We start from the raw sequence: 23,176 nt of genomic DNA on the forward strand, positions 1-23,176 counted from the left end.
TTAGACAGGGCAAACTTTAATGATAGTTATATGCAAAGAAAGGGACAATCGCTCTAATTGATATATGTATATACACACATGGCAGATTTTACTCTTATTGAACCACACATAAGAGCTCTCCTAGTGGCTCAGTGGTAAAGGTCTGCCCGCCAGTGCAGGAGATGAGGGTTCAGTCCCTGGGTCGGGAAGATCTCCTGGAGAAGGAAACGGCAACCCCCTCCAGTATTCTTGCCTGGGAAATCCGTGGACAGAGGGGCCTGGTGGGCTACAGTCCATGGGCTCACAAAGAACTGGACCCGACTTAGCAACAAAACAACATCATCAACCACACTTAATGGTCCATTCATTGCTTTGTCTTCTCAAAGGTCTGTGTGTCCCTTTTAAAAAGTATTGGTGTCTGATTCTCAGCCCCCTAGATTCTGATGTCATTAGTCTGCAGTCAACCGGGATGCTGGAATTTCTTAAAAATTCCCTGATGATCCTATTGCAGCTGAGGGTGACGGCCACGATACACACGCTAGTCAGGGCAGGGCCAGTGAAGGTTATAATTTGTTTCCATCTGAGGATAGAACTAGTTTAGGTTTGTCAGTTTTCTGCCCTTTCTGGTTCCTTAAAAGGAGACTTTCCTATCTGGTGATTTGGCAGTGCTTAATAGCTACCACTCTTGGAATTAAATGAAAAACAACTTCCACAAATCGTATAGTGACCGCGTTACTAGTCACAGAAAAGGCCTCAGTTCTGGACCTTAGTTCAGTCACCTTTGCGTGACTCAGAACTGCTTTCTGTGACATGTGACTCTTCAAGCTTCCATTCTGCTCCGTCCCAGCTGGGAGGGGCACTTTGTGCCTACGCTGGCCTGGACAAAATCTCTGAGAGTTCTTTTCCAGCCCAGAGATTTTCTTTCCGCTTGACCTGCTTCTCCAACTCTAATTCCCCACTTTTGAAGCCAACCATGGTACAAAGGTCACTTTGCAACGAGCTGCTTGGGATTACACATTAACCATTTTATCAGGCTTCCAAGAGTTTTTAAGCCCAGCTTCGGCCAGAGGCTTTTTAGAGTCGATTCCTTTGAAACCATGTGACTCAGCTTGGGATGTGAATCCACACAGCCAGGACTCAAACCCAGCCAAAACCCAGCTTGGGGCTTGAATCCACAATCTTTTAACTGAGATCACATACCTGGTTTCAGGACTTAATGAGGCTCAGGTTCTACATGTCTTATTGCATAAAAAATTCAGTGTGAGGCAAAGTGATAGCTAAGAAGTACATTTATTTAGAGTGAAACACTCCACAGAGTGTGGGCCATCTCAAGAGGTGAGAGCAGTCCCCAAATATGGCTTGGTTAGTTTTTACGGGTTGGGTACTTTCATAGGCTAATGAATGGGAAGATTATTCCTACTATTTGGGGGAAGGGGTAGGGATTTCCAGGAATTGGGCCACCACCCACTTTTTGATCTTTAACATGCAGCCTTGGAACTGTCATGGCACTGGTGGGTATGTTACTTAGCTTGCTGATGTGTTATAGTGGGTATACACTGAGGCTCAAGGTCTAGAGGAAGTCAACTCATCTTGGGCCTATTTGGTTGTAATCAGTGTATGCCATGTCCTCAGGCTATATCATTCTTTGAAAGTTTGTGCCCTGCCCCATTCCCTCCTGTTTCACCTTTATTCAGTATGAAATGTGAAACTTCCCTGGTGGCTCAGATGGTAAAGCATCTGCCTACAATCTGGGAGACCTGGGTTCAAACCCTGGGTCAGGAAGATCTCTTGGAGATGGAAATGGTAACCCACTCTAGTATTCTTGCCTGGAAAATCCCATAGATGGAGGAGCCTGGTAGGCTACAGTCCATGGGATCACAAAGAGTCGGACACGACTGAGCAACTTCACTTTCTTTTCTTTCAGCATGAAAAGCAGTTAAATGTTTTATTATGGAAAATTCAAATTTACGCAAAAGTGGTTTGTAGCCGAATGACCTCCCTCAATGTACCCATCACCCAGCTTTAATGGTTACCAGCTAATTCATGCCTAATCTTGTGCCTCTATTTCAACCCACTACTCCAGATACACACACCATGTTATGCTGAATCAAATCCCACACACCATATCAATCCATCTGTAAATATTTTAGTAGGCGACTCTGAATGATAAGGCTGTTTCTTTCTTCCCTCATTTTTTTATTATGGTAAAAATATGCTTAATATAAAATTTACTGTCTTAACTACTGTTAAGTATGTCATTTAGTGGTGTGCATGCTCAGTAGCTTCAATCATATCCAACTCTTTGTGACCTTCCAACAACACAAGAGAAGACTCTATACATGGATATCACCAGATGGTAAATACCAAAATCAGATTGATTATATTCTTTGCAGCCAAAGATGGAGAAGCTCTATACAGTCAGCAGAAACAAAACCGGGAGCTGACTGTGGCTCAGATCATTAACTCCTTATTGCCAAATTCAAACTTAAATTGAAGAAAGTAGGGAAAACCACTAGACTATTCAAATATGACCTAAATCAAATCCCTTACAATTGTACAGTAGAAGTGACAAATAGATTCAAGGGATTAGATCTGATAGACAGCGTGCCTGAAGAACTATGGATGAAAGTTCATGACATTGTACCGGAGGCAGTGATCAAGACCAAGAAAAAGAAACGCAAAAAAGGAAAAATGGTTGTCTTAGGAGGCCTTATAAATAGCTCTGAAAAGAAGAGAAGTGAAAGGCAAAGGAGTAAAGTAAAGATATACCCATTTGAAAGCGGAATTCCAAAGAATAACAAGGAGAGATAAGAAAGCCTTCCTCAGCAATCAAATGCAAAGAAATAGAGGAAAACAACAGAATGGGAAAGACTAGAGATCTCTTCAAGAAAATTAGAGATACCAAGGGAACATTTCATGCAAAGATGGGGACAATAAAGGACAGAAATGGTATGGGGCTAACCGAGGCAGAAGATATTAAGAAGAGGTGGCAAGAATACACAGAAGAACTGTACAAAAAAGATCTTCATGACCCAGATAATCAAGATGGTGTGATCACTCACCTAGAGCCAGACATCCTGGAATGTGAAGTCAAGTGGGCCTTAGGAAGCATCACTATGAACAAAGCTAGTGGAGGTGATGAAATTATAGTTGAGCTATTTCAAATCCTGAAAGATGATGCTGTGAAAGTGCTGCACTCAATGTGCCAGCAAATTTGGAAAACTCAGCAGTGGCTACAGGACTGGAAAAAAGTTAGTTTTCACTCCAATCCCAAAGAAAGGCAATGCCAGAGAATGCTCAAACTACCACACAAATTACACTCATCTCACACACTAACAAAGTATTACTCAAAATTCTCCAAGCCAGGCTTCAATAATATGTGAACCATGAACTTCCAGATGTTCAAGCTGGTTTTAGAAAAGGCAGTGGAACCAGAAATCAAACTGCCAACATCCACTGGATCATTGAAAAACCAAGAGAGTTCCAGAAAAACATCTACTTCTGTTTTATTGACTATGCCAAAGCCTTTGACTGTGTGGATCACAATAAACTGTGGAAAATTCTGAAAGAAATGGGAATACCAGACCACCTGACCTGCCTCCTGAGAAATCTGTATGCAGGTCAGGAAGCAACAGTTAGAACCAGACACAGAACAACAGACTGGTTTCAAACCAGGAAAGGAGTATGTCAAGGCAGTATATTGTCATCCTGTTTATTTAACTTAAATACAGAATTCATCATGCGGAATGCTAGGCTGGATGAAGCACTAGCTGGAATCAAGATTGCTGGGAGAAATATCAATAACCTCAGATATGCAGATGACACCACCCTCATGGCAGAAAGTGAAGAAGAACTAAAGAGCCTCTTGATGAAAGTAAAAGAGGAGAGCACAAAAGTTGGCTTAAAACTCAACATTCAGAAAACTAAGATCATGGCATCTTGCCTCATCACTTCATGGCAAACAGATGGGGAAACAATGGAAACAGCGACAGACTTTATTTTCTTGGGCTCCAAAATCACTGCAGATGGTGACTGCAGCCATGAAATTAAAAGATCCTTGATTCTTGCAACAAAAGTTATGACCAACCTAGACAGCTTATTAAAAAACAGAGACATTACTTTGCCAAAAAAGGTCTGTCTAGTCAAGGCTATGGTTTTTCCAGTAGTCATGTATGGATGTGAGAGTTGAATTATAAAAAAAAGCTGAGTGCCAAAGAATTTATGCTTTTGAACTGTGGTGTTGGAGAAGTCTCTTGGGAGTCCCTTGGACTGCAAGGAGATCCAAACAGTCCATCCTAAAGGAAATCTGTCCTGAATATTCATTGGAAGGACTGATGCTGAAGCTAAAACTCCAATACTCTGGCCACCTGATGTGAAGAACTGACTCAGTGGAAAAGACCCTGATGTTGGGAAAGATTGAAGGTGGAAGGCGAAGGGGATGACCGAGGATGAGATGGTTGGATGGCATCCCCGACACAATGGACATGAGTTTGAGTAAGCTCCGGGAGTTGGTGATGGAGTGCTGGCATGCTGCAGTCCATCGGGTCGCAAAGAGTCAAACGACTGAGCGACTGAACTGAGCTGAACTTATGTATGGGAAGATGAAAGCATTTCGACTCACAGAAATCATTCCCTTCATATGCATCTCAGCTACCTGGGACCAGCGTCCTGCTTCTTGATTTTTAACATCCTTTGTTCCTCACCATAGGGAGTGGTGGCAGCCAACAACTCTTGGATCAAAGACATGGTTCTCACACTTGGGCACTCTGTTTTTAGAAACTCATATTCAGAGGCCTGAAATCACTAATGGCTATGACATCCTTGTTTACTGATAAGGTAGCAAATATTCCATTTCACAGTCCACACACTGCATTTGGGAGATTTATCTTCTACATCTTTTTCAATCTACAGGTCCCTTCTCCTTTATTTTTCCCTTGCAGTAGTCATTATTTCTAAAGAAACTGCGTTGTTTTTCCTATATGGTTTTCTAAATACTGGATTTTGTTAACTGCATCCCTGCAGCTGAGTTTTCCATGTTCCTCTGTGCCTGTTTTTCCTGAAAGTGCAGTTGAGTTCAGACTTATTTGATTCCTAACTGACTTTTCCACAAGACTGTTTCACGGGTGGTAATGTTTGCTTCCATCAGAAGGCAGCTCCTGCCCAGCTGACCTTTGTGTGTATGTTTGTGATGTTACTAGACTCTGATGATCATTGCTTAGATCATTTTGAAAAATCTTTTTGAAAAGGTGGGGGGCACTTCTCTGGCGGTCCAGTGGTTAGGACTCCATGCTTCCAATGCAGGAGGTGTGGGTTCAGTCCCTGGTAGAGGAACTAAGATCCCACATGCTGCTTGGCATGGCCAAAAGTTTCTTTAAAAAAAAAAACAAAACACAGTTAAACCCCATGATTGTTGAGAGCTCTTTTTCCCAGTCATTTCCTCATAGCCAGACTTCACCCAAAGTAATCATTGAGGCCTCACTACCTCAAAGAGGAAGGAGCAACCATTTAATGGAGCTACTCTGGGTAGGAGACCAGAAAGGACAGCAGGGAAGAAATGATGGTCCCTGTCCTCAAAAAGCCTGATGTCTATTTGGAGAGGCAGGTATACACTGAAACAATGAGCAAAGATGGCTGACTAAAAATTAAATGTCATTTTAGCCTCTGGGCCCTGGAAGTCAGGAACTTTACTTGGAACAATCTGTAGCAGAGTTGCCTGTATCTGACCCATATATTCTGAGATAAACCGGTCTAGGATAAGACCTGGACGTCAAGATTTTAACACATTATTGACTGAAGGAGTTTTTGCAGAAACTTACGCCTGTGGCATTAATATGTCTCTAGTCACTAATGTGTGAAAAGTATTCGAAGGGACTTCTAAGGTGGCGCAGTGGATAGGAATCCGCTTCTCAATTCAGGAGACATGGGTTCAAACCCTGGTTCGGGAAGATTCCATATGCCTCAGAGCAACTAAGTCTGTGTGTCACAACTACTGAGCCTGCGCTCTAGAGCCCGTGAACCGCACTGGGCCAGCCTGCTGCAACTACTGGAGCCTGCCCATCTAGATCCTGCGCTCCACTATGAGAAGCCTGTGCATTGAAACAAAGAGAAGCCCCTGTTTGTAGCAACTAAATAAAAAGCCCATGTGCAGCAACAAAGCCCCAGTGCAGCCCACAAAGAGTATCTGAGGGGTTTTGTTTGTTTATCACCTCGGGTCTTCGTTGCAGCTCGAGAGATCTTTTGTTGCAGCATCCTGACTTAGTTGCCTCATGGCATGTGGGGTCTTAGTTCCCTAACCAGGGATCAAACCCACCTTCCCTGCAATGGAAGGCAGATTCTTAACAACAGGACCACCTGGGAAGGCCCATCTGAGGTATATTTATATGCAACTAAGTTTAAGGATCATCATTCTAGGATAGCAGTTCTTAAAGTATGGAATATTACTCAGTCATAAAAAAGAATGAAATAATGCCTTTCACAGCAACATGGATGGACCTGGAGATTATCACACTAAGTGAAGTCAGACAGAGAATGACAAATAGCATATGATATCACTTATATGTGGAATCTAAAAGAGTTATACAAGTGAACTTATTTACAAACCAGAAAGAGACTCACAGACATAGAAAACAAGCACAGTTACCAAAGGGGAAAGCGGGTGGGGGTAGGGGATAAATTAGAACTTTGGGATTAAAAGATAAACACTACCGTATGTAAAATAGAAAAACAACAAGGACCTAATATATAACACAGGGAACTATAGTCAATATCTTGTAATAACCTACAACTACACCTACAGTGTGTTTCCAGCTACAGTCGAAAATAACCTAAAAAACAATCACTTTGCTGTATACCTGAAACTGACACAACCTTGTAAATCAGCTATACTTCAGTAAAAAACTTTTTAAAAAGAAATGCAGAATTTGGGCCCCTTCCCAGACCTGCTGAATTAGAACCTGCATTCTAACAGGATCCCCAAGGTACTTGCATGCTCACTAGAGTTTGAGATATGCTAGTGTAGAGGTATGCACTCTACTTTAAAAATCAGAGAAAAGAAAGTATAGAATGACCAAGTTGGAAAAGAGCCTTCAGAGATCCACTCCACCTCTTCAGCTGGGGCTCTCAGAGCCATTCTAAGGGAAGAGGCCATATCCCCTCCTATATAAAAAGAATGGGATCCATGTGCACAGAGCTCTTTACCAGTATTGGGACCTCAGACAAGCCCAACTATCCCTGAGCCACACAGTTCTATATGACTGTAGGGTAGAGGCTCACGCAGGGCACAAATAATCTAGGAGCTTCTATGGCCAGGCTACCCTGCTCGTGGTGTGTATTCAGGCAGCAGGAATTTTAAAAATCTCTTTGCTGCTGCTGCTAAGTCGCTTCAGTCGTGTCTGACTCTGTGCGACCCCAGAGACGGCAGCCCACCAGGCTCCCCCGTCCCTGGGATTCTCCAGACAGCTCTTTAGGCAGTTCTAATAAACAGTCAAAGTTGAAAACCAAGCTACAGACCTTGGGTTCTCTCCATGTTTCTATGTTCTACTCAAGGTGAAAGGGAGCTTAATTTCTAGCTGTAGTCATTAAAAACACAAAATCAAGTTCAGGTCTTGGGCTTACTGTTTCAATATCTGGATTCCCAAAATAGTAGCAAGGACAACTGAAGACATATCAATAGTGAAGCTGTTGAGTATCCTGGACTTTTTTAAAAATCAAGTTCTCAAGGGATGCTGGCAGCAGGAGTCTAGTTCTGGCATTGCCTTGAACTGGAAACAGATAATTTTGCTTTTCTGCAGACTGTGCTCAGGTTGGTTGAGACCTTGTCTGCATATAGTGCTTTTTTTTAAATGAAGGTAATTTTTGAGATAAAAATTGGCAATATGAGTGATTCAATAGGAGAAAGACTCTCAGGGAGAAGAGAAACCATCTCCTCACCAAAACATTTGGACCTGTCCTTTGATTTCTTCCTTGCAAACCCTTATGTTTAGACAACTTTTAGAAAAACTTTGGAGGGATACATAGAGACTTGGATCTAGCATAATTTAAATAATGTTCTCCCAAACATATTTCCCAATTAAAGATGTCCACTATACCTTTGTGAATCTCCAAGGCAAGTCCTTGAGTCTCTGCTCCAGCCCCATGTTTTCAGTCTTCACCTCCCAGGACTCCTCTAGTCAAACTTTCCCATTCTTCAGAGTTTGAAATAGTTAGCAGTTGCAAGCTATCATATATACAGTGGATAAACAACAAGGTCCTGTTAATAGCACAAGGAACTTTATTCAATGTCCTATAATAAACTATAATGGAAAAGAATATGAAAAGTTTATATATATATATATATATACATATCAGAAAGAATCCACCTGCAATGCAGAGACCTGGGTTTGATCCCTGGGTTGGGAAGATCCCCTGGAGGAGGGCATGGCAATCCACTCCAGCGTTCTTACCTGGAGAATCAGCATGGACAGAGGAGCCTGGCAGGCTACAGTCCGTGGGGTTGCAGAGTCAGACACAACTGAGTAACTAAACAGAGAAAAGCACACAGCGTATTAGTTCAGTTCAGTTGCTCAGTCATGTCCGACTCTTCGCGACCCCATGGATTGCAGCACACTAGGCTTCCCTGTCCATCACCAACTCCCGGAGATTGCTCAAACTCATGTCCATTGAGTCAGTGATGCCATCCAACCACCTCATCCTCTGTCATCCCCTTCTCCTCCTGCCTTCAATCTTTCCCAGCATCAGGGTCTTTTCCAGTGAGTCAATTCTTCACCTCAGGTGGCCAAAGTATTGGAGTTTCAGCTTCAGCATCAGTCCTTCCAATGAATATTGGATCTCCTTGCTGTCCAATGGACTCTCAAGAGTCTTCTCCAATATCACAACTCAAAAGCATCAATTCTTTGGCATTCAGCTTTCTTTATAGTCCAACTCTCACATCCCTACATGACTACTGGAAAAACTATAGCTTTGACTGTATGGACCTTTGTTGGCAAAGTAATGTCTCTGCTTTTTAATATGCTGTCTAGGTTTGTCATAGCTTTTCTTCCAAGAATCAAGCATCTTTTAATTTCACGGCTGCAGTCACCATCTGCAGTGATTTCGGAGCCCAATAAAATAAAGTCTGTCACTGTTTCCATTGTTTCCCCATCTATCTGCCATGAAGTGACAGAACTGGATGCCATGATCTTAATTTTTTGAATGTTGAGTTTAAGCCAGCTTAAACAGTCAACAAACACATGTATATTAGGGAAAAAATCCTCTTCATCCTGGGTCCCTCTAAGCCCCTAAGGTCCTTCCAGGCTCCCAGTTAACTATTCTCAAATGAATGTATTGAATCAGGATGTTAAACATTAATATAGCAAAGCACTCACACAATTGTGTGAAGAGGAGATCTGATAAAGGAAAAGATATTTAACCTCACATGTAGTCAAAAGAATGCAAATATGATACAATTTTTCAATTACTAAATGAGCAAAGTTGAAAAGGAATGACAATATTAGAGCCTGAGAGACGTCAGAGAAATGTGAGGTCTCCTGTACGCTAGTGGAAATAAGAATCGGCATGGCTTTCTGGAGAACAGTTTGACAATGTATGTCATACACGTAAAAATGTGCAGACAGGGGCCAAGGATATTCAAACCAACCTTATTTACAATACAGAGTAATTAGAAATCATATAAATGTCTACCAAATTAGGATTATTCACATAAATTTTGGTCTGCTCATACAATGGCATGCTAAAGAGCCTTTAAAATGATATGAATATTTATAGATTTTATAGAGATAAAACGTCTAACAGGTAATACGGTTCTTTAGCACTGAACATGGGCTTCCCTGGTGACTCAGATGGTAAAGAATCTGCCTGCAATGTGAGAGACCGGGGTTTGATCCCTGGGTGGGAGAAAAGCATGGCAACCCACTCCAGTATTCTTGCCCTGGAGAATTCCATGGATAGAGGAGCCTGTGAGGTTACAGTCCCTGGGGCTGCAAGGAGTCGGACGCGACTGAGAGACTTTCATTTCGTTTCATAGATGTGAAAGGATATCCATTAGATACCACGTCCTTAATACTGTCATTAGTATAAAATGTGTGTGTGCGTGTGCATGCTCGCATACACAGAGATCTAATATGTAGGTCATCAAAATATCAACCATAATGTCGTCTGGTTGGAAGAGCCTTGAATGCCTTTACTTTCTTATTTGCTTATTGTCTCTCAGTTTACAAAAGCAATGCTCTTTCCTTTTACATTTACAAAGCTAACAGAATGTGCATTATGTGCCAGGCACTTCTCTAATTGCTATAAATTATTATTATTCCGGAAGGAAATAAAGGTGGTAAGAGATTGAGTAACATGTTCAAAGTCCATAGCTAGTAAATGTGAAGCTGGGATTCAAAACCTGGTTGTCTTGTTCCACAGGCTGCACTCTTACTATACTGAAAGTGAAAGCGTTAGTTACTCAGTTGTGTCTGACTCTTTGCAACCTCATGGACTGTAGCCCACCAGGCTCCTCTGTCCATGAAACTCTTCAGGCAAGAATACTGGAGCGAGTAACCACTCCCTTTTTCAGGGGATCTTCGCCACCCAAGCATCAAACCTGGGTCTCTTGCCTTTCAGGTGGATGCTTTACCATCTGAGCCACCAGGGAAGAAAAGTCCATAGCTGGTGAATGTAAAGCTGGGATTCAAACTGGTTGTCTTGCTATGTAGGCTGCACTCTTATGATACTAATTACCACAATAGAGTGAAAATGTCTTAAATCTTGCCCCCAACAACCTCATACCTCCCTTCAGAAGTAATCATTTAACCATCTGATAGGCATCCATCCAAAAGAGCTGCTGGATTTGTTCAGACACAGGTGTAAAGACCCCCATGCACACATGCATGTGTTTTTCTTCTTGTTATAAAATGGGATGATGTTGTCCATCCTGTCAGTACATAGTTCATCCTCATACTTTTTATCTCTGAGGGGTATTCCGTGGCATGGACATATGGAACTGATATGACAAAGTCCTTACTGAACACTGGTGGTTTCCAATTCTTCACCCTAATGGACAAAGCTGAAGTGAGCGTCTCCTAGTATCCGCATTACTGTGTGCAGATGTGCGATGCTACTCCTGTGATAACTTCCTAGAATTTGAACTACTGGGTTGAAAGACAAAAGAGGCTCCCCAATTCCTCACCCCAAGAAGGCTGTGTGGCTGCACTATATATATACACACACAATATATATATACAAACACACATGATATAAATATGCACACTATATATATACACACATACTATGTACCTACATACAGTATATGAGTGCCCAGCTCCCCATGTTTCCACCCACACAGGAAGTTGTCAATCTTTTAAATTTCTGCCAATATGAGAAGCAAAGGATGTTGTTTCATTTGCAACAACATTCATTTTAAATTTATCCATTTGGGGTAGTGCTGGGTCTTTGTTACTGTGCAGACTTTTCTCTAGTTGCGGTGAGCAGGGGCTACTCTCTAGCTGTGATGCCTGGGCTTGTCATTGCAGTGGCTTCCCTCGTCGCTGAGCATGGGCTTAAGGGTTGCATGCTTCAGCAGTCGCAGTAGGTGAGCTCAGCAGCTGTAGTTCCTGGCCTCTAGAGCACAGGCTCAATAGCTATGGCACACAGGCTAGCTGCTCCTCAGTGTGCAGAATCTTCTGGGATAAGGGATCAAACATGTGTCTCCTGCATTGGCAGAAGGATTCCTACCACTGGGCCACCTGGGAAGCCCCCCACAACATTCTTTAAGTGTTCTTGATTAGTAGGAAAGTTGAACATCTTTTCAGAGGTTTATTGCCCGTCTTCATTTCTTTTCAGAATTGTTCACTTTTCAGTTGGGTAATTTGAGTTTTTCCTATTGTTGTGAAGAAGCTTCGTGGATTTCCCTGCCAGTTCAGTGGTTAAGACTTGTACTGCCAATGCAGGGGTGTGGGTTTGATCCCTGGTCAGGGAACTAGATCCCACATGCCATGTGGTGCAGCCAGAAAAAAAAAAGCCTTTGATGTCCTGTTTGCGGCAAATATTTTCTGAGTATATTGCATTTCTTTGAACTTTATGTCTTACTGTGTTATGCACAGGTTTTAGTATATTTTTGTATAACAAAGTGCCCATTTCTTTTCCTTTATGGTTTTACATACTGTTTAGGAAGTCTTTCTCCCCAACCAAGGATATAAGAATATATTATTATAATAAGAATTATAATATATTATATAATAATATATAATATGTATTATATTATATAATGTTATAGTAAGAATATAATATTCCCCTATATTCTCTTCTAGTATGTTTATATTTATATTTATAGATTTTCACATTGTTATTTATTTAATTGTGGCAAGATACATATAACATAAATTTTACCATTTGAGCCATCTTGAAGTGTACAGTTCAGTGACATTGAGTACATTCACATTGTTACAGAACCATCACTACCATCCATCTCCTGAATGCCTTCATCCAGCAAAACTGAAACTCTATTGCCCTTAAACAGCAATTCCTCCACCCGGCTCTCCTCAGCCCCTAGCAACCACCTGTCTCTATGAATTTGACTACTCTATGCCCCTCATATAGGTGGAATCTTACAATATTTGTCCTTTTGTGGCTGGCTTATTTTGCTTAGCATAATGTCTTCAAATTTCATCCATGCTGCAGCATGTGTCAAGATTTCCTTTTTTTTAAGGCTCAACAATATTCCATTATAGATTAATTTTTCATTTAGCCTTTAATCCATATAGAATTTAGAAGTGTTTGGTAAGAAGTAGGGACTTCATGTTTTTATACTTAGGTTGGTTATCTTTTACTTTTTATCATTGTATTTATTTATGTATTGGCTGTGCTGGGTCTTCATTGCAGCACGTGGCCTCTTCATTTTACACAGGCTTCTCTAAAAGCAGTGCATGGTTGTGGTGCATGGGTTTAGTTGCCCATTGGCACATGGGATCTGAATTCCCTGAGCAGGGATTGAACCCTTGTCCCCTGCATTGGAAGGAGTACTATTAACCGCTGGACCACCAGGGTAGTCCCTGCTGCTGCTGCTGCTGCTGCTGCTGCTAAGTCGCTTCAGTTGTGTCTGACTCTGTGCGACCCCATAGACTGCAGCCTACCAGGCTCCTCCATCCATGGGATTTTCCAGGCAAGAGTACTGGAGTGGGGTGCCATTGCCTTCTCCAAGGTAGTCCCTAGTGGACTTTTAAACAACTCCTCCATCAAAACCAAGACCCCCATGGGGGCTCAGGTATATTTCTGGGCTGTTGTTTTCTAGATCCCTTTGTCTATATCTGGGCTGGAATTATAATGCTTTAATTACTCAAGGTTTTCAGTAAGTTTTTATATCTGCTAAAGGCATGTCCCATCCCCATTCTTCTTTTTTAGACTTTCCCTAACTATTCTCTGACATTCCCCAACTATCCTCTTTTTCAGAGGAACTTTAGAGCTAGTCACAGCCCAAAAACATTCCCATAGCATTTTGACTGGAATAGTTTGAAGCTACTCAGAAATTTGAGGTCAATATTTAATAAAACTGAGCTAGCAGTTCTCCAGCCAGGAGTCTCTGCCTCCTTGTGGCTCTACAGGCTGTCCAGTGCTGCCCTCTGCAGAGGAGTTACAGGCCAGCGCTGCCTCTGCCAGTGGCCCGAGGCCTTCCCACGCGGCCACCCCCTCAGCCTATGATCCCGAGGCTTCTAGAAAGGACAAATTCTTACACACCTTTGGTTTAATTTATTTCCTCCCATAAATTACATTTGGATTTTACCCTGAACTTTCAGAACCAAAATCTGAGTGTGATTCATGGAAACCTCAGGCCCTACAGTGGAACTGTGGGGAAACGATCCCCTCTCCCAGCAAACCATACCCTCATGAGACAGGCACTGAAAACACATGTGACCAGTAGACAGGTAACTAGGATCCAGTGGATGGTTTGTTTTTTAAAGAGCTCTATTATTGTAGGATACCATTAAGTTCCGTTGTTTTAAGTGTATTAATTAAATGATTTTTAGTAAATGTGCAGAGTTGTGTCACCATCACCAAATCCAATTTTGCAACATATCCAATAAAGCAATTATCCTCCAATTAGAAAATAAATAAAAGGGGGAAAAAAAAAGAATAGTTTTCACACCCATTTATGGTCATTCTCTGCTGCCACTTTGTCCTGAGCATGGACACATCAGGAGTGAGGGATGAGTCCCCAGGAGACCCTCTTCCTGTGAGTAGAGGGCCAATGCCCCCACAACGTGCAGAGCATGACCTGCAAGCCAGCATCCCTCTCCTGAAGAGGCCCAGCTTGGGGCGCCTCCTGAGGGCAAAGGCCATGCTGAGCCCCATCCTTACCTCTCCAGGTGGATAAAGTTTGAAGAAAAGGTAGAGGAAGGAGGCGAACGCTGGAGCAAGCCCCACGTGTCCACACTGTCCTTGCACAGCCTCTTTGAGCTCCGCACCTGCCTGCAGACGGGAACCGTGCTGCTGGATTTGGACGGTGGCTCCTTACCACAGATCATAGGTGAGGCAAGGACTGCTGTGGCCCCTGCAAACCAGGGCAACATCCCCCTTCCCCTGCCCCATCTCTTGCCCACCCTTGGTCTAGGTGGCATGCCCACCTCTGATGCCTGCCTAATTCTGCGGAGACCAGGTTTTGGGTCTGATGCTCCCAAAGCAGCATCACGGTTGCTCCTAGTTTCAGATGCCTATAGAGAGGGCAAGATCAGCCTCTGAAATGCCATTCAGCAATGGAAAGAAAGGGAGAGCGCTTCTGAGCCTGGCTGGAGACACCCATTGCCATGGCAACCTGTTTCTTATCAGGGTAAATGGATCAATACTCATCTTCAGGAAATTAGCTCTCGTTTGATGGAGTGACAAAGGAAGGGAGTAGCTTGCCTTACTGTCCCTAAAACTCCTTGTGAATTTTGTTTTAGCACATTCAGTTTTACCAGAAGTATGCTGCCCCAAATACTTTTCTAAAAAGAATTCACACTGGGACTAAAACCACTTGGCATAGTACCTTGTGCTTCTTAGGGTCTTTCATAGTTATAATTTCATTTACTTTCCACAATAGTATTGATAGAGCAGAGAATCCTATACCCATACATGCGTGCACACACGTGCCCACAATGCACTCACATGAACCACATCTGCACACATGCACCCACATGCACACACATGCACGAACTCCCACAGACACACGCTTCTACCTATAAGGAGCCTGAAGGTTCATGACTGGTCCAAATTTTCAGTTTGTGGCAAAGGTTGGAACTGTTTCTACCTTCCATGCCTCCTTTAGTTCACTTTTAATCCCACAAATAACAGGTGAAACTGAAGACCCCCACACCCCTGGTCATTCTGTCCCCCGTGGACAAGGCGTGTTTGTTTCCCACTTAGACGACGTCATTGAGAAGCAAATTGAGGATGGCCTCCTTCGTCCAGAGCTCCGCGAGAGGGTCAGCTACGTCCTCCTGAGGAAACACCGCCACCAAACCACAAAGCCCATCCACCGCTCCTTGGCCGACATTGGAAAGGCGGTCTCCTCCACCAGCAGTGAGTTGGGCCATAACGCTTGTCCTCTGCATGCATCTCAAATCTCCAACCCTCCACTCTTGATATCCCAGAGTCGAGATGCCCAGACTCTAGCCTCGCTGGACCTGTCAGATAAGTGCCGGAATCAGTACAAAACTGATAATGCTGCTAGCTGAAAACACTTGAGGAATCTCTGTAGATCAATTATTTTAAAGTGGAAAACGTTTAGCCTGCAGCAGGTACATACCAGCACTTACCCTGCTCCAGGCAGGAGTGCTCCCTAGGTGTAAACTCACGTCATCCTCACAAGAGGCCCCTGACCAGCAATTGTTCTCACCACCCCCAGGGCGGGAGGCTGAGGCGTGGAGAGGTTAAGTTACTTGCCTCGGGTCCAATGATCAGTAGTTGTGGAATCAGGAGTGAACCTAGGTCATCTACAACACCTGATGCCTATTTAATCAACTGTGTAGCTATCCCACTTTCAACAGCACAGGTCTTTTCTCTAATCACAGTCACACTATCCACTTGCTTCGAAAGATTCTGAAAAACAAAAACAAAATCCAAAACAACCGAACCATCCTTTCTTCCTCGAAGGAGAAGAGATCTGTCCTGTAGCCTAGCTTTATTCAGGTGAAGTGATTGTAAATGAGGACTGTGCTAATGTGCGTCGCTGCAGCAGGCCTGCTGGAGTTAAATCCCTCTGTGCCTCCCAGGTCGAAGCCCAGCCCGGAGCCCCAAGCCCGGCCCGAGCCTACACCACTCCACTGAGGACCTGAGGGTGCGGCAAAGTGCGAATTACGGCCGTCTGTGTGAGTTTCTCCGCCACGGTGCAGCCCCTTCGTTCTGGCTGGGGGCACTCTGAAGTCAATTTTCACACTTGTCATAGCAGAGGGGGTAAAGACCAAGGTCTGTCTAGAATTCTCAGGTGTCAGAAGAAATCTAGCATTCACCCTAAACCCTGGGCTGCCCTCATAGTCTAACTTACTACCAAAATTTTCTAGATAATTATTCCAAAAAATGCAACTCTAAATCAAGTCCTGTCGTAATACCCAGTCCCGTGTGCTCTGAAGCAAGTCCTGTCCCATGTGAAGGATCTGGGCATCCTTCACTTGGTCTAAGGCTTTGTTGTCACCACACTAATCATCAATCATGTTTTTGGTGACAAGTCTTCCTAGAAACAGGATTTAAAGCAGGCTAGATCTGTCTTGCAGCCCAGCTTTTCCTCCAGGACAGTCGGAGGATGTTCTCATCCTGCCTGACAGTCTTGGCCCCCCGAAGTGAAACACTGGGGGAGCTGCAGCCCCCACGGGGGCCTGGGCGGGGCACGGCCACAGACCACGCTCTGTCAGGCAGTTTGTCAGGATGGACAGACGGGTGAACCATGAGGCAAAAAAAAAAAAAAAAGAGGGAATTTGGGAAGTGAAAATAAAAAGCAGTGCAAAGGAGTATTTTCCTTTACACACTTTCACTAAAATGACAAGGTATGAACAAGCACAGCCCAGGGCTGAGCCGCTGACCAGGCCAGGGGAGTGCTTCGGGACCGCAGTGGTGATGTGACCAGAGCTACAGCTGGGCTGTGGTGCGGTCTTTTCTGAGAACAGTCTCAGTGACCCCAGGATGTGCTTAGTCTCCCTGGTCTTGGTTATTCCGCAGAGCAGTGCTGGCAGTCAGAGGCTGTGAGTGGCTTTGGCATATGAGCCTTCTGCTCATTTATTTACTGTGTATGAAGTCATCCTGTGCCAACGTTGCCATGGTGGGAACCTGGATAAAAGACATGAATAAGTGGTTACAGCTTTGTGTGCACACACCGCCCCCCTGCCCCACCACAAGACGGCACCTGGGAAGGCTCAGAGAGGAGGAGACACTTGCCTGAGTCTTGGAGAATAAATAGAAGTCTTCCAGTAGCATAGTCTTTAGAACAAAGGGAACAAACAGCAGGTGATGGGAAGGCGCTGTGAAGGGCACCACATGTATGGGGAAATAGAGTGATTCCGTTCACCAGCGATGTAGGATATAAAGGAAAGAGGGTCCGAATCGAAGAGGGCCTATGTGTCTTGAAAAAGGTCCCGGCCTTTATTCTGAGGGTAATGAGTTCTCCTGAGAAGTCTGATGCGGGCACATGTCATGATCAGAAATAAGCTAGAAGGGACTGAATGACTGGGAGCAAGAGATGAGGGCCGTGTTCAGGCAGCGAGAGCAAGAATGGAAAGGGAAGGACGCTGGTGGAATTCAGCGAATGGTGGGAAGTGGGAAAAGGGAAGAGAGGGGAATTGAAGCTGGCTCCAAGGTCTGCTCTGATTGCCCGTGAACACGTGGGATAGGGCACTGGGTGATCTAGGGTCTATAGAGGGAGTGTGATTTGATGGAAGACAATGAGTTTTGTTTCCTACTGTGTGGAGTCTGAGGTGCCAGGCGGGGCTGCTCAGAGAAATCTGGAGCTTAGGGGAGAGATCTGGGCTGGAGATACAACCTGGGCATCCCCGGCACAAATGTAGATGGGGAAGAATCGGAAGTGGATGGGATTGAGCAAGGAGGAGGGCGTCAGCTCTGAAGGGTTTGAGTGCAAAGCAAGGCCCTGAGAAAAGCCCAGCCTGAGAGGATCCTGGATGGAAATAAAGGAAAGCAGAGTCTGGCAGTACAGGGACTCCAGAGGCCACAGAAAGCCTGAGGGAGCTCGCTGGATTTGGCTGCTGGTGGGAAATGAGAGCTGGCCTTCTCCTGAGCTGGCCTTCTCCTGCCTTCATGCAGCAAGGAACTGTCGGCCCTGGGGAGCCCCACCTACCTCCCCTCTGCCAGCCCAAATCCCCAGCCTTCTTTAAAGACTCCCATGGGTCAGGGCAGACAGACATGAAACTGCTCTCCTCTCTCCAACAGAGACGAAGCTTGCTGATGCCTGGTTCCTCACCCAGTAGGGCGTCCGTGTCCCTCCCCACCCGCAGGGCCTGTGCAGAGCAGATATCTTAGTCTCTAAGAAGGCAGGGCAGCGGGCTGGGACCAGAGAGTAGCATACTGAGGAGTGAGAAGAACGTGGGGTCCAGCAACTCTTCTAAGAAAGCTGCCATTGAAAGGAAGAAAAGAGAGAGGATGCTAGCTGATAGGGGCTGCAGGATAACGGGAGAGGTTGCTTTGGTTGTGAAGATGGAACAAGCCTGTGTAGAGACCAAGAGAAAGGGTTCTGCAAGAATCCGTCTCCCCTGATGGACCTTCTTTTCCTTTTCTCCTAGGTCACGCCCAGAGCAGAAGCATGAATGATATTTCTCTCACCCCAAATACCGACCAGGTAGAAAACCCCTGCCCTTGGCTGCAGCAGAGGGCCAGGGCAGGAAGAAGTCTTTGGTTTTAGGGATGGGGAACCCTATGGGCAAAACTCTAGTCCCATGAAAAAGTGGGGTCCTCAGGAAGGACACAGGTGGGGCTCTGGGCAGCCATGGTGACTGACAATCCATCACTGGGGCTGTGTGCTAGGCCCTGGGGACAGAGAGATGTGATGAGATGAGGTGTCAGCTGTCCTTGAACTGGGGATTTATTGAAGAGACTGCCACACGGTTTGCCTCTGCCATGACCCCCACCCACGAGCACTTTGAATGATGAAGCGGGGACTCGGGTGGGTAGAGGAGCAGTAGGGCCTCCCCATGGAGACATTAATGATAGTGAATCGGCTGGACTGCACAATAGTGTATCTTCTCCTTGGCTGGTGCTGGATAAAGTCAATTCTTGTTTCTCACCAGCTTGGCTGAAACCTTGATAAGGTCAGAAGCCCGCAAACAGCCCGGGAGCCCCATGACTATGCCCCTGAGGGAAACGCACAGGAAGTTGCCCTCAGTTCCAAACACTCACACCTCAGGGGCAGAAGGTCTCAAGGTCCCCTTGCCTGTGCCCCCAGGAGTGGAAAGGAAGGTGAGGAAGGGCATCTGAAAGTTGGTACCAACTTCTCAAGAGCTCGGGCGACTTCCGGGGTTCAGGCAGCCCCAAGTTTGGGAGAAGGCAAAACAAAAGCATTCCCTCAAGTCAGTGAAGTCAGTGTCTGGATGGCCTTTTGGTGGCCAAAATATTTATAAAACAACAATAACAACATCAACCACCATTTGAGGTCCACATATTGGATGCACTACACCGTGCGGGGCATTTCCTGTGCATCATGAGGGTACTATGCCATCTTCCCTCTACAGATGAGGGCATAAAAGAGTGAAATAATATGCCCAAGTTCATGCAGCTGAAAGGTGGCATGGCCATGATTTGATCCAGACAGTCTGACTCTAGAGCCCTTAATTTGGGGCTGACTTAGGAACGAGTGCCCTGGAATATTATTTAGAGAAGAACCCCACTTAGTTGAGCCATGACAAGAAAGCACTGGCTCGTGAAAGTTTTTCACAACCTATTTTTTTACTGCCTAAGTGGTGACAAGAATACTATCCACTACCTTCTCCAAGCAGAGCTGCCTTTAACCGAGGGACTGGAGCCCAACACCAGGCCCCAGCGTCCAGTTCCCCTAAGCGGTTGTAGGATGCTGCTTCTCAGTGTTTGTAGCAGCAGTTGACTTGTTGTGGGGACAGCAGTTTTGTACAACAGAAGGTTTCTTTAGGTGCATCTTTTTTTTTACCACTCCACATCGGCCCTGAGTTCCAGTGAGTTCCCAGTGGGCAGAGATGGATTCAGACAGTGCGGCCATGTGCAGTGACTTGGCAGAGCTGGACTAGAGTCCCCCGGGTTTAGGCAGTGGGGTCAGCAGGACCCTGGTTAGACAGGCCCACGTCCAGACCATCGCCCAGCCAGAACGCTCTCACGGTCCATTGCTGGGGTACTACCACCCCCGCCTCCTTACTGGGACCGCAGGCCCTGTTTTCGCTCCTCTCTGCTCCCGGTTACACATGCTACATGGGCTATCCCAGAGCACTGTGGTTTCAAAACCTTGTTCTCCAGGACACGCCTACCACCGACCTCTCCTCCAGTCCCCTAGAGCTTCTCCCTGCCTGGTGCCCGGGGACATGGAGTTGGCAGGGGCACAGTGGCTGCCCTGGCATGCTCAGCCCTCCATCCTGAAGAACCTGCTTATGAATCAGCTGACAGAGCTTGGGACAAAGGGACCTTCTGAGTCCTGGGGATTCTGGCCTTCCCATTAACACCTGCTGTTGCTTCTTCTCACTACATTAGGGTCCTTGGTGCTGTTCCTGGGTGGTTATAGACAGTTTAATGTTTCTGAGAGGTTTTAAGAGATTATAAGGGTGTAGCCCTTACTCACAGAGCCTTATCGAGTGCTGGCAGGGCCCCAGCCCAGTCTGTATCACACACTCCATGAGTCAAATCAGGAAATGGCTGTGGGCCCAAAGGGGTAAGACCTGTTGGCCATGCCCATGCCTACAGCTGACCCCTCTCCAGGGACAGAGGAACCTATCTTCACTGAGCTTCTGTGCTCACAGGAGAGACTCCCATCAGGTGGGGAGTGGGTGGCAAAATTGTGGCACCCAAGGATCTCTCTGAAGCACTTGCCTGCTCCTCCTGGGCCCTTTCTTCCTTTGTCAGCTACTATGGACTCCCACCAGCCCTGTGCTACCCAAACACCCCTCCCCACCTCTTTCTCTGAAACTGTATCTGTCCCTCGCCCACCTCTTGCTACCTAGAGGGAAAGTGATCTGAAAAACTAATGCACCCTAAGATGTTCAAGATGAAGAAGAGCATGTATGTGACCACCCCTGGGTGTTTTCTTTGTCTGAGAGGTCTTGGGAGGAATCAGTGTCTTATTCATAGAATGGAAGTCATAACCACAGAGAGTGGGCAGGGGGCTTGTCTCCAGCACCTCTCACATCAGACCCCACTCACTCTGCCTATTTGACCTTTCTGCCCTAAATAAACACCAGCCAGAGGGACTGGCTGGAGGGCACTTCAATAGTCTCAGCTGGAAAGGCTCAGAAGCTATGAGTTTCCTGGGAGGTTCCCTGGGGGTGACTTGGGGGCACAGAAGTCTCCCACAGACTCGGATCCACAGGTACAGGGATTCCCATTAGCCGGAATGCTGGTGGCAAAGAGAAAACAAAGTCTGTCCACTCTGCCCATCAGGATGGTTTTCTTCCTCCCATAGCCACTAGGGTGAGGGAAAAGACGAAGGGCTAGGCAATGGAGTATATGAGCCAAGACCCTCATCTGCTTGAGCTGCGGCTGGGGGATGAGACCTGCTGTCCAGCAAGCCTGGCTCTCTTCTCTGACCCCTCAGCTCATACTTCAGTAGAACAAGGAAGTATGGGGGGGTCAAGTCATTGCCTGCTCCTTCCCATCTACGAAAGGCTTAGCTGGTCCCTGGGGTTAACCAACTTTGAGCTTCCTCATCTGCAGACTGCAGGAGAGTGTTGGGCTATTTCCTTCGGTCTCTAGAGAAACGCTGGGAGAATTTTGTAAGGTTAGGCCTCCAGAGTAGTCTGAATGAGCTGAGTAAGAGCCAAAACCACTGTGTATGAGTACCCATGGGTATCTCATGTCCCCCTCACTGACCAGCGGAAAAACAAATTCATGAAGAAGATCCCCAAGGACTCAGAAGCCTCCAACGTGCTTGTGGGCGAGGTGGACTTCCTGGACCAGCCATTCATCGCTTTCGTGCGTCTCATCCAGTCAGCCATGCTGGGAGGTGTGACCGAGGTGCCTGTGCCTACCAGGTGAGAACCGTTGACATCCGCCCACCACACTCACCCTCAGGTGGCCGGCTGTCCATGCAGTTAGCCAGCAGTGCTGCTGGAGACACCCCTAAAATAAAGAAGGAAAACTAGGGAACTGGCTGGGGAGGGAGATCTGACTGGAGGAGAGGTTTATAGAGTTTATTTAAAATAATCATAGACAAGAAGTAGCCAACAAGTGGTGAAGGCAACGGCACCCCACTCCAGAAGGCCGTGGCACCCCACTCCAGTGCTCTTGCCTGGAAAATCCATGGATGGAGGAACCTGGTGGGCTGTAGTCCATGGGGGCTCTAAGAGTCAGACACGACTGAGCGACTTCACTTTCACTTTTCACTTTCCTGCATTGGAGAAGGAAACAGCAACCCACTCCAGTGTTCTTGCCTGGAGAATCCCAGGCACGGCAGAGCCTGGTGGCCTGCCGTCCATGGGGTCGCACAGAGTTGGACACGACTGAAGCGACTTAGCAGCAGCAGCAGCAGCAGCCAAGTGGGAGGGGGGTTGTTGGGTGAGTTCTGGGACACCAGGGCATGGTGAGGATGCCTAGGCAGAAGTGAAGAGGAATGTATCTCCAAAGCAAATATGGGATTCATGGGAGCGAATATGGGAGATGTTTATGGTCAGTTAAAAAGCTGAGAATGGATACTATTTTGGACCAGAAAATCCTTCTCTCCATCTGGTTTTATTTTTCCTTCTTGCTTTCCTCCTCCTCCTCCATCTTGTTTGCAGATTTCTGTTCATACTGCTGGGACCCTCTGGGAGAGCAAAATCCTACAATGAAATTGGCCGTGCCATTGCAACCCTCATGGTTGATGACGTAAGTGCCACGAGAAGCAGGTACTCCTGAATGTCACGGCTCCTGCATCAAACATTGTGCCTTCATTCATTCACTTATTCAACAGTCACATTTGAGCATCTCCTGTATGCCAGGTCCTGTGCAGGTGTGAGGATTATGACAATGAGGGAATAGTCACTGCCCTTTAGGAGCACCAATCAAGTGGGAGACATAGCCCGACAAACCAAGA

The 23,176-nt window shown here is 45.7% G+C and overlaps 1 protein-coding gene across 1 annotated transcript in view; it reads left to right on the forward strand.

Annotated features, from left to right (window-relative positions):
* Positions 1–23,176, forward strand: part of SLC4A5 (solute carrier family 4 member 5) — a 99,348-nt gene that overhangs the window by 40,848 nt on the left and 35,324 nt on the right. The window contains exons 4-9 of the mRNA XM_052649529.1: positions 14,322–14,482; positions 15,358–15,513; positions 16,206–16,301; positions 18,717–18,772; positions 21,979–22,136; positions 22,881–22,968. Of these exons, the coding sequence (XP_052505489.1) occupies positions 14,322–14,482; positions 15,358–15,513; positions 16,206–16,301; positions 18,717–18,772; positions 21,979–22,136; positions 22,881–22,968 (715 nt within the window). The remainder of the gene's footprint in view (positions 1–14,321; positions 14,483–15,357; positions 15,514–16,205; positions 16,302–18,716; positions 18,773–21,978; positions 22,137–22,880; positions 22,969–23,176) is intronic.

Source organism: Budorcas taxicolor, chromosome 11 (genome assembly GCF_023091745.1).
Source record: "Budorcas taxicolor isolate Tak-1 chromosome 11, Takin1.1, whole genome shotgun sequence".
Classification (NCBI taxonomy): Eukaryota; Metazoa; Chordata; class Mammalia; order Artiodactyla; family Bovidae; genus Budorcas; species Budorcas taxicolor.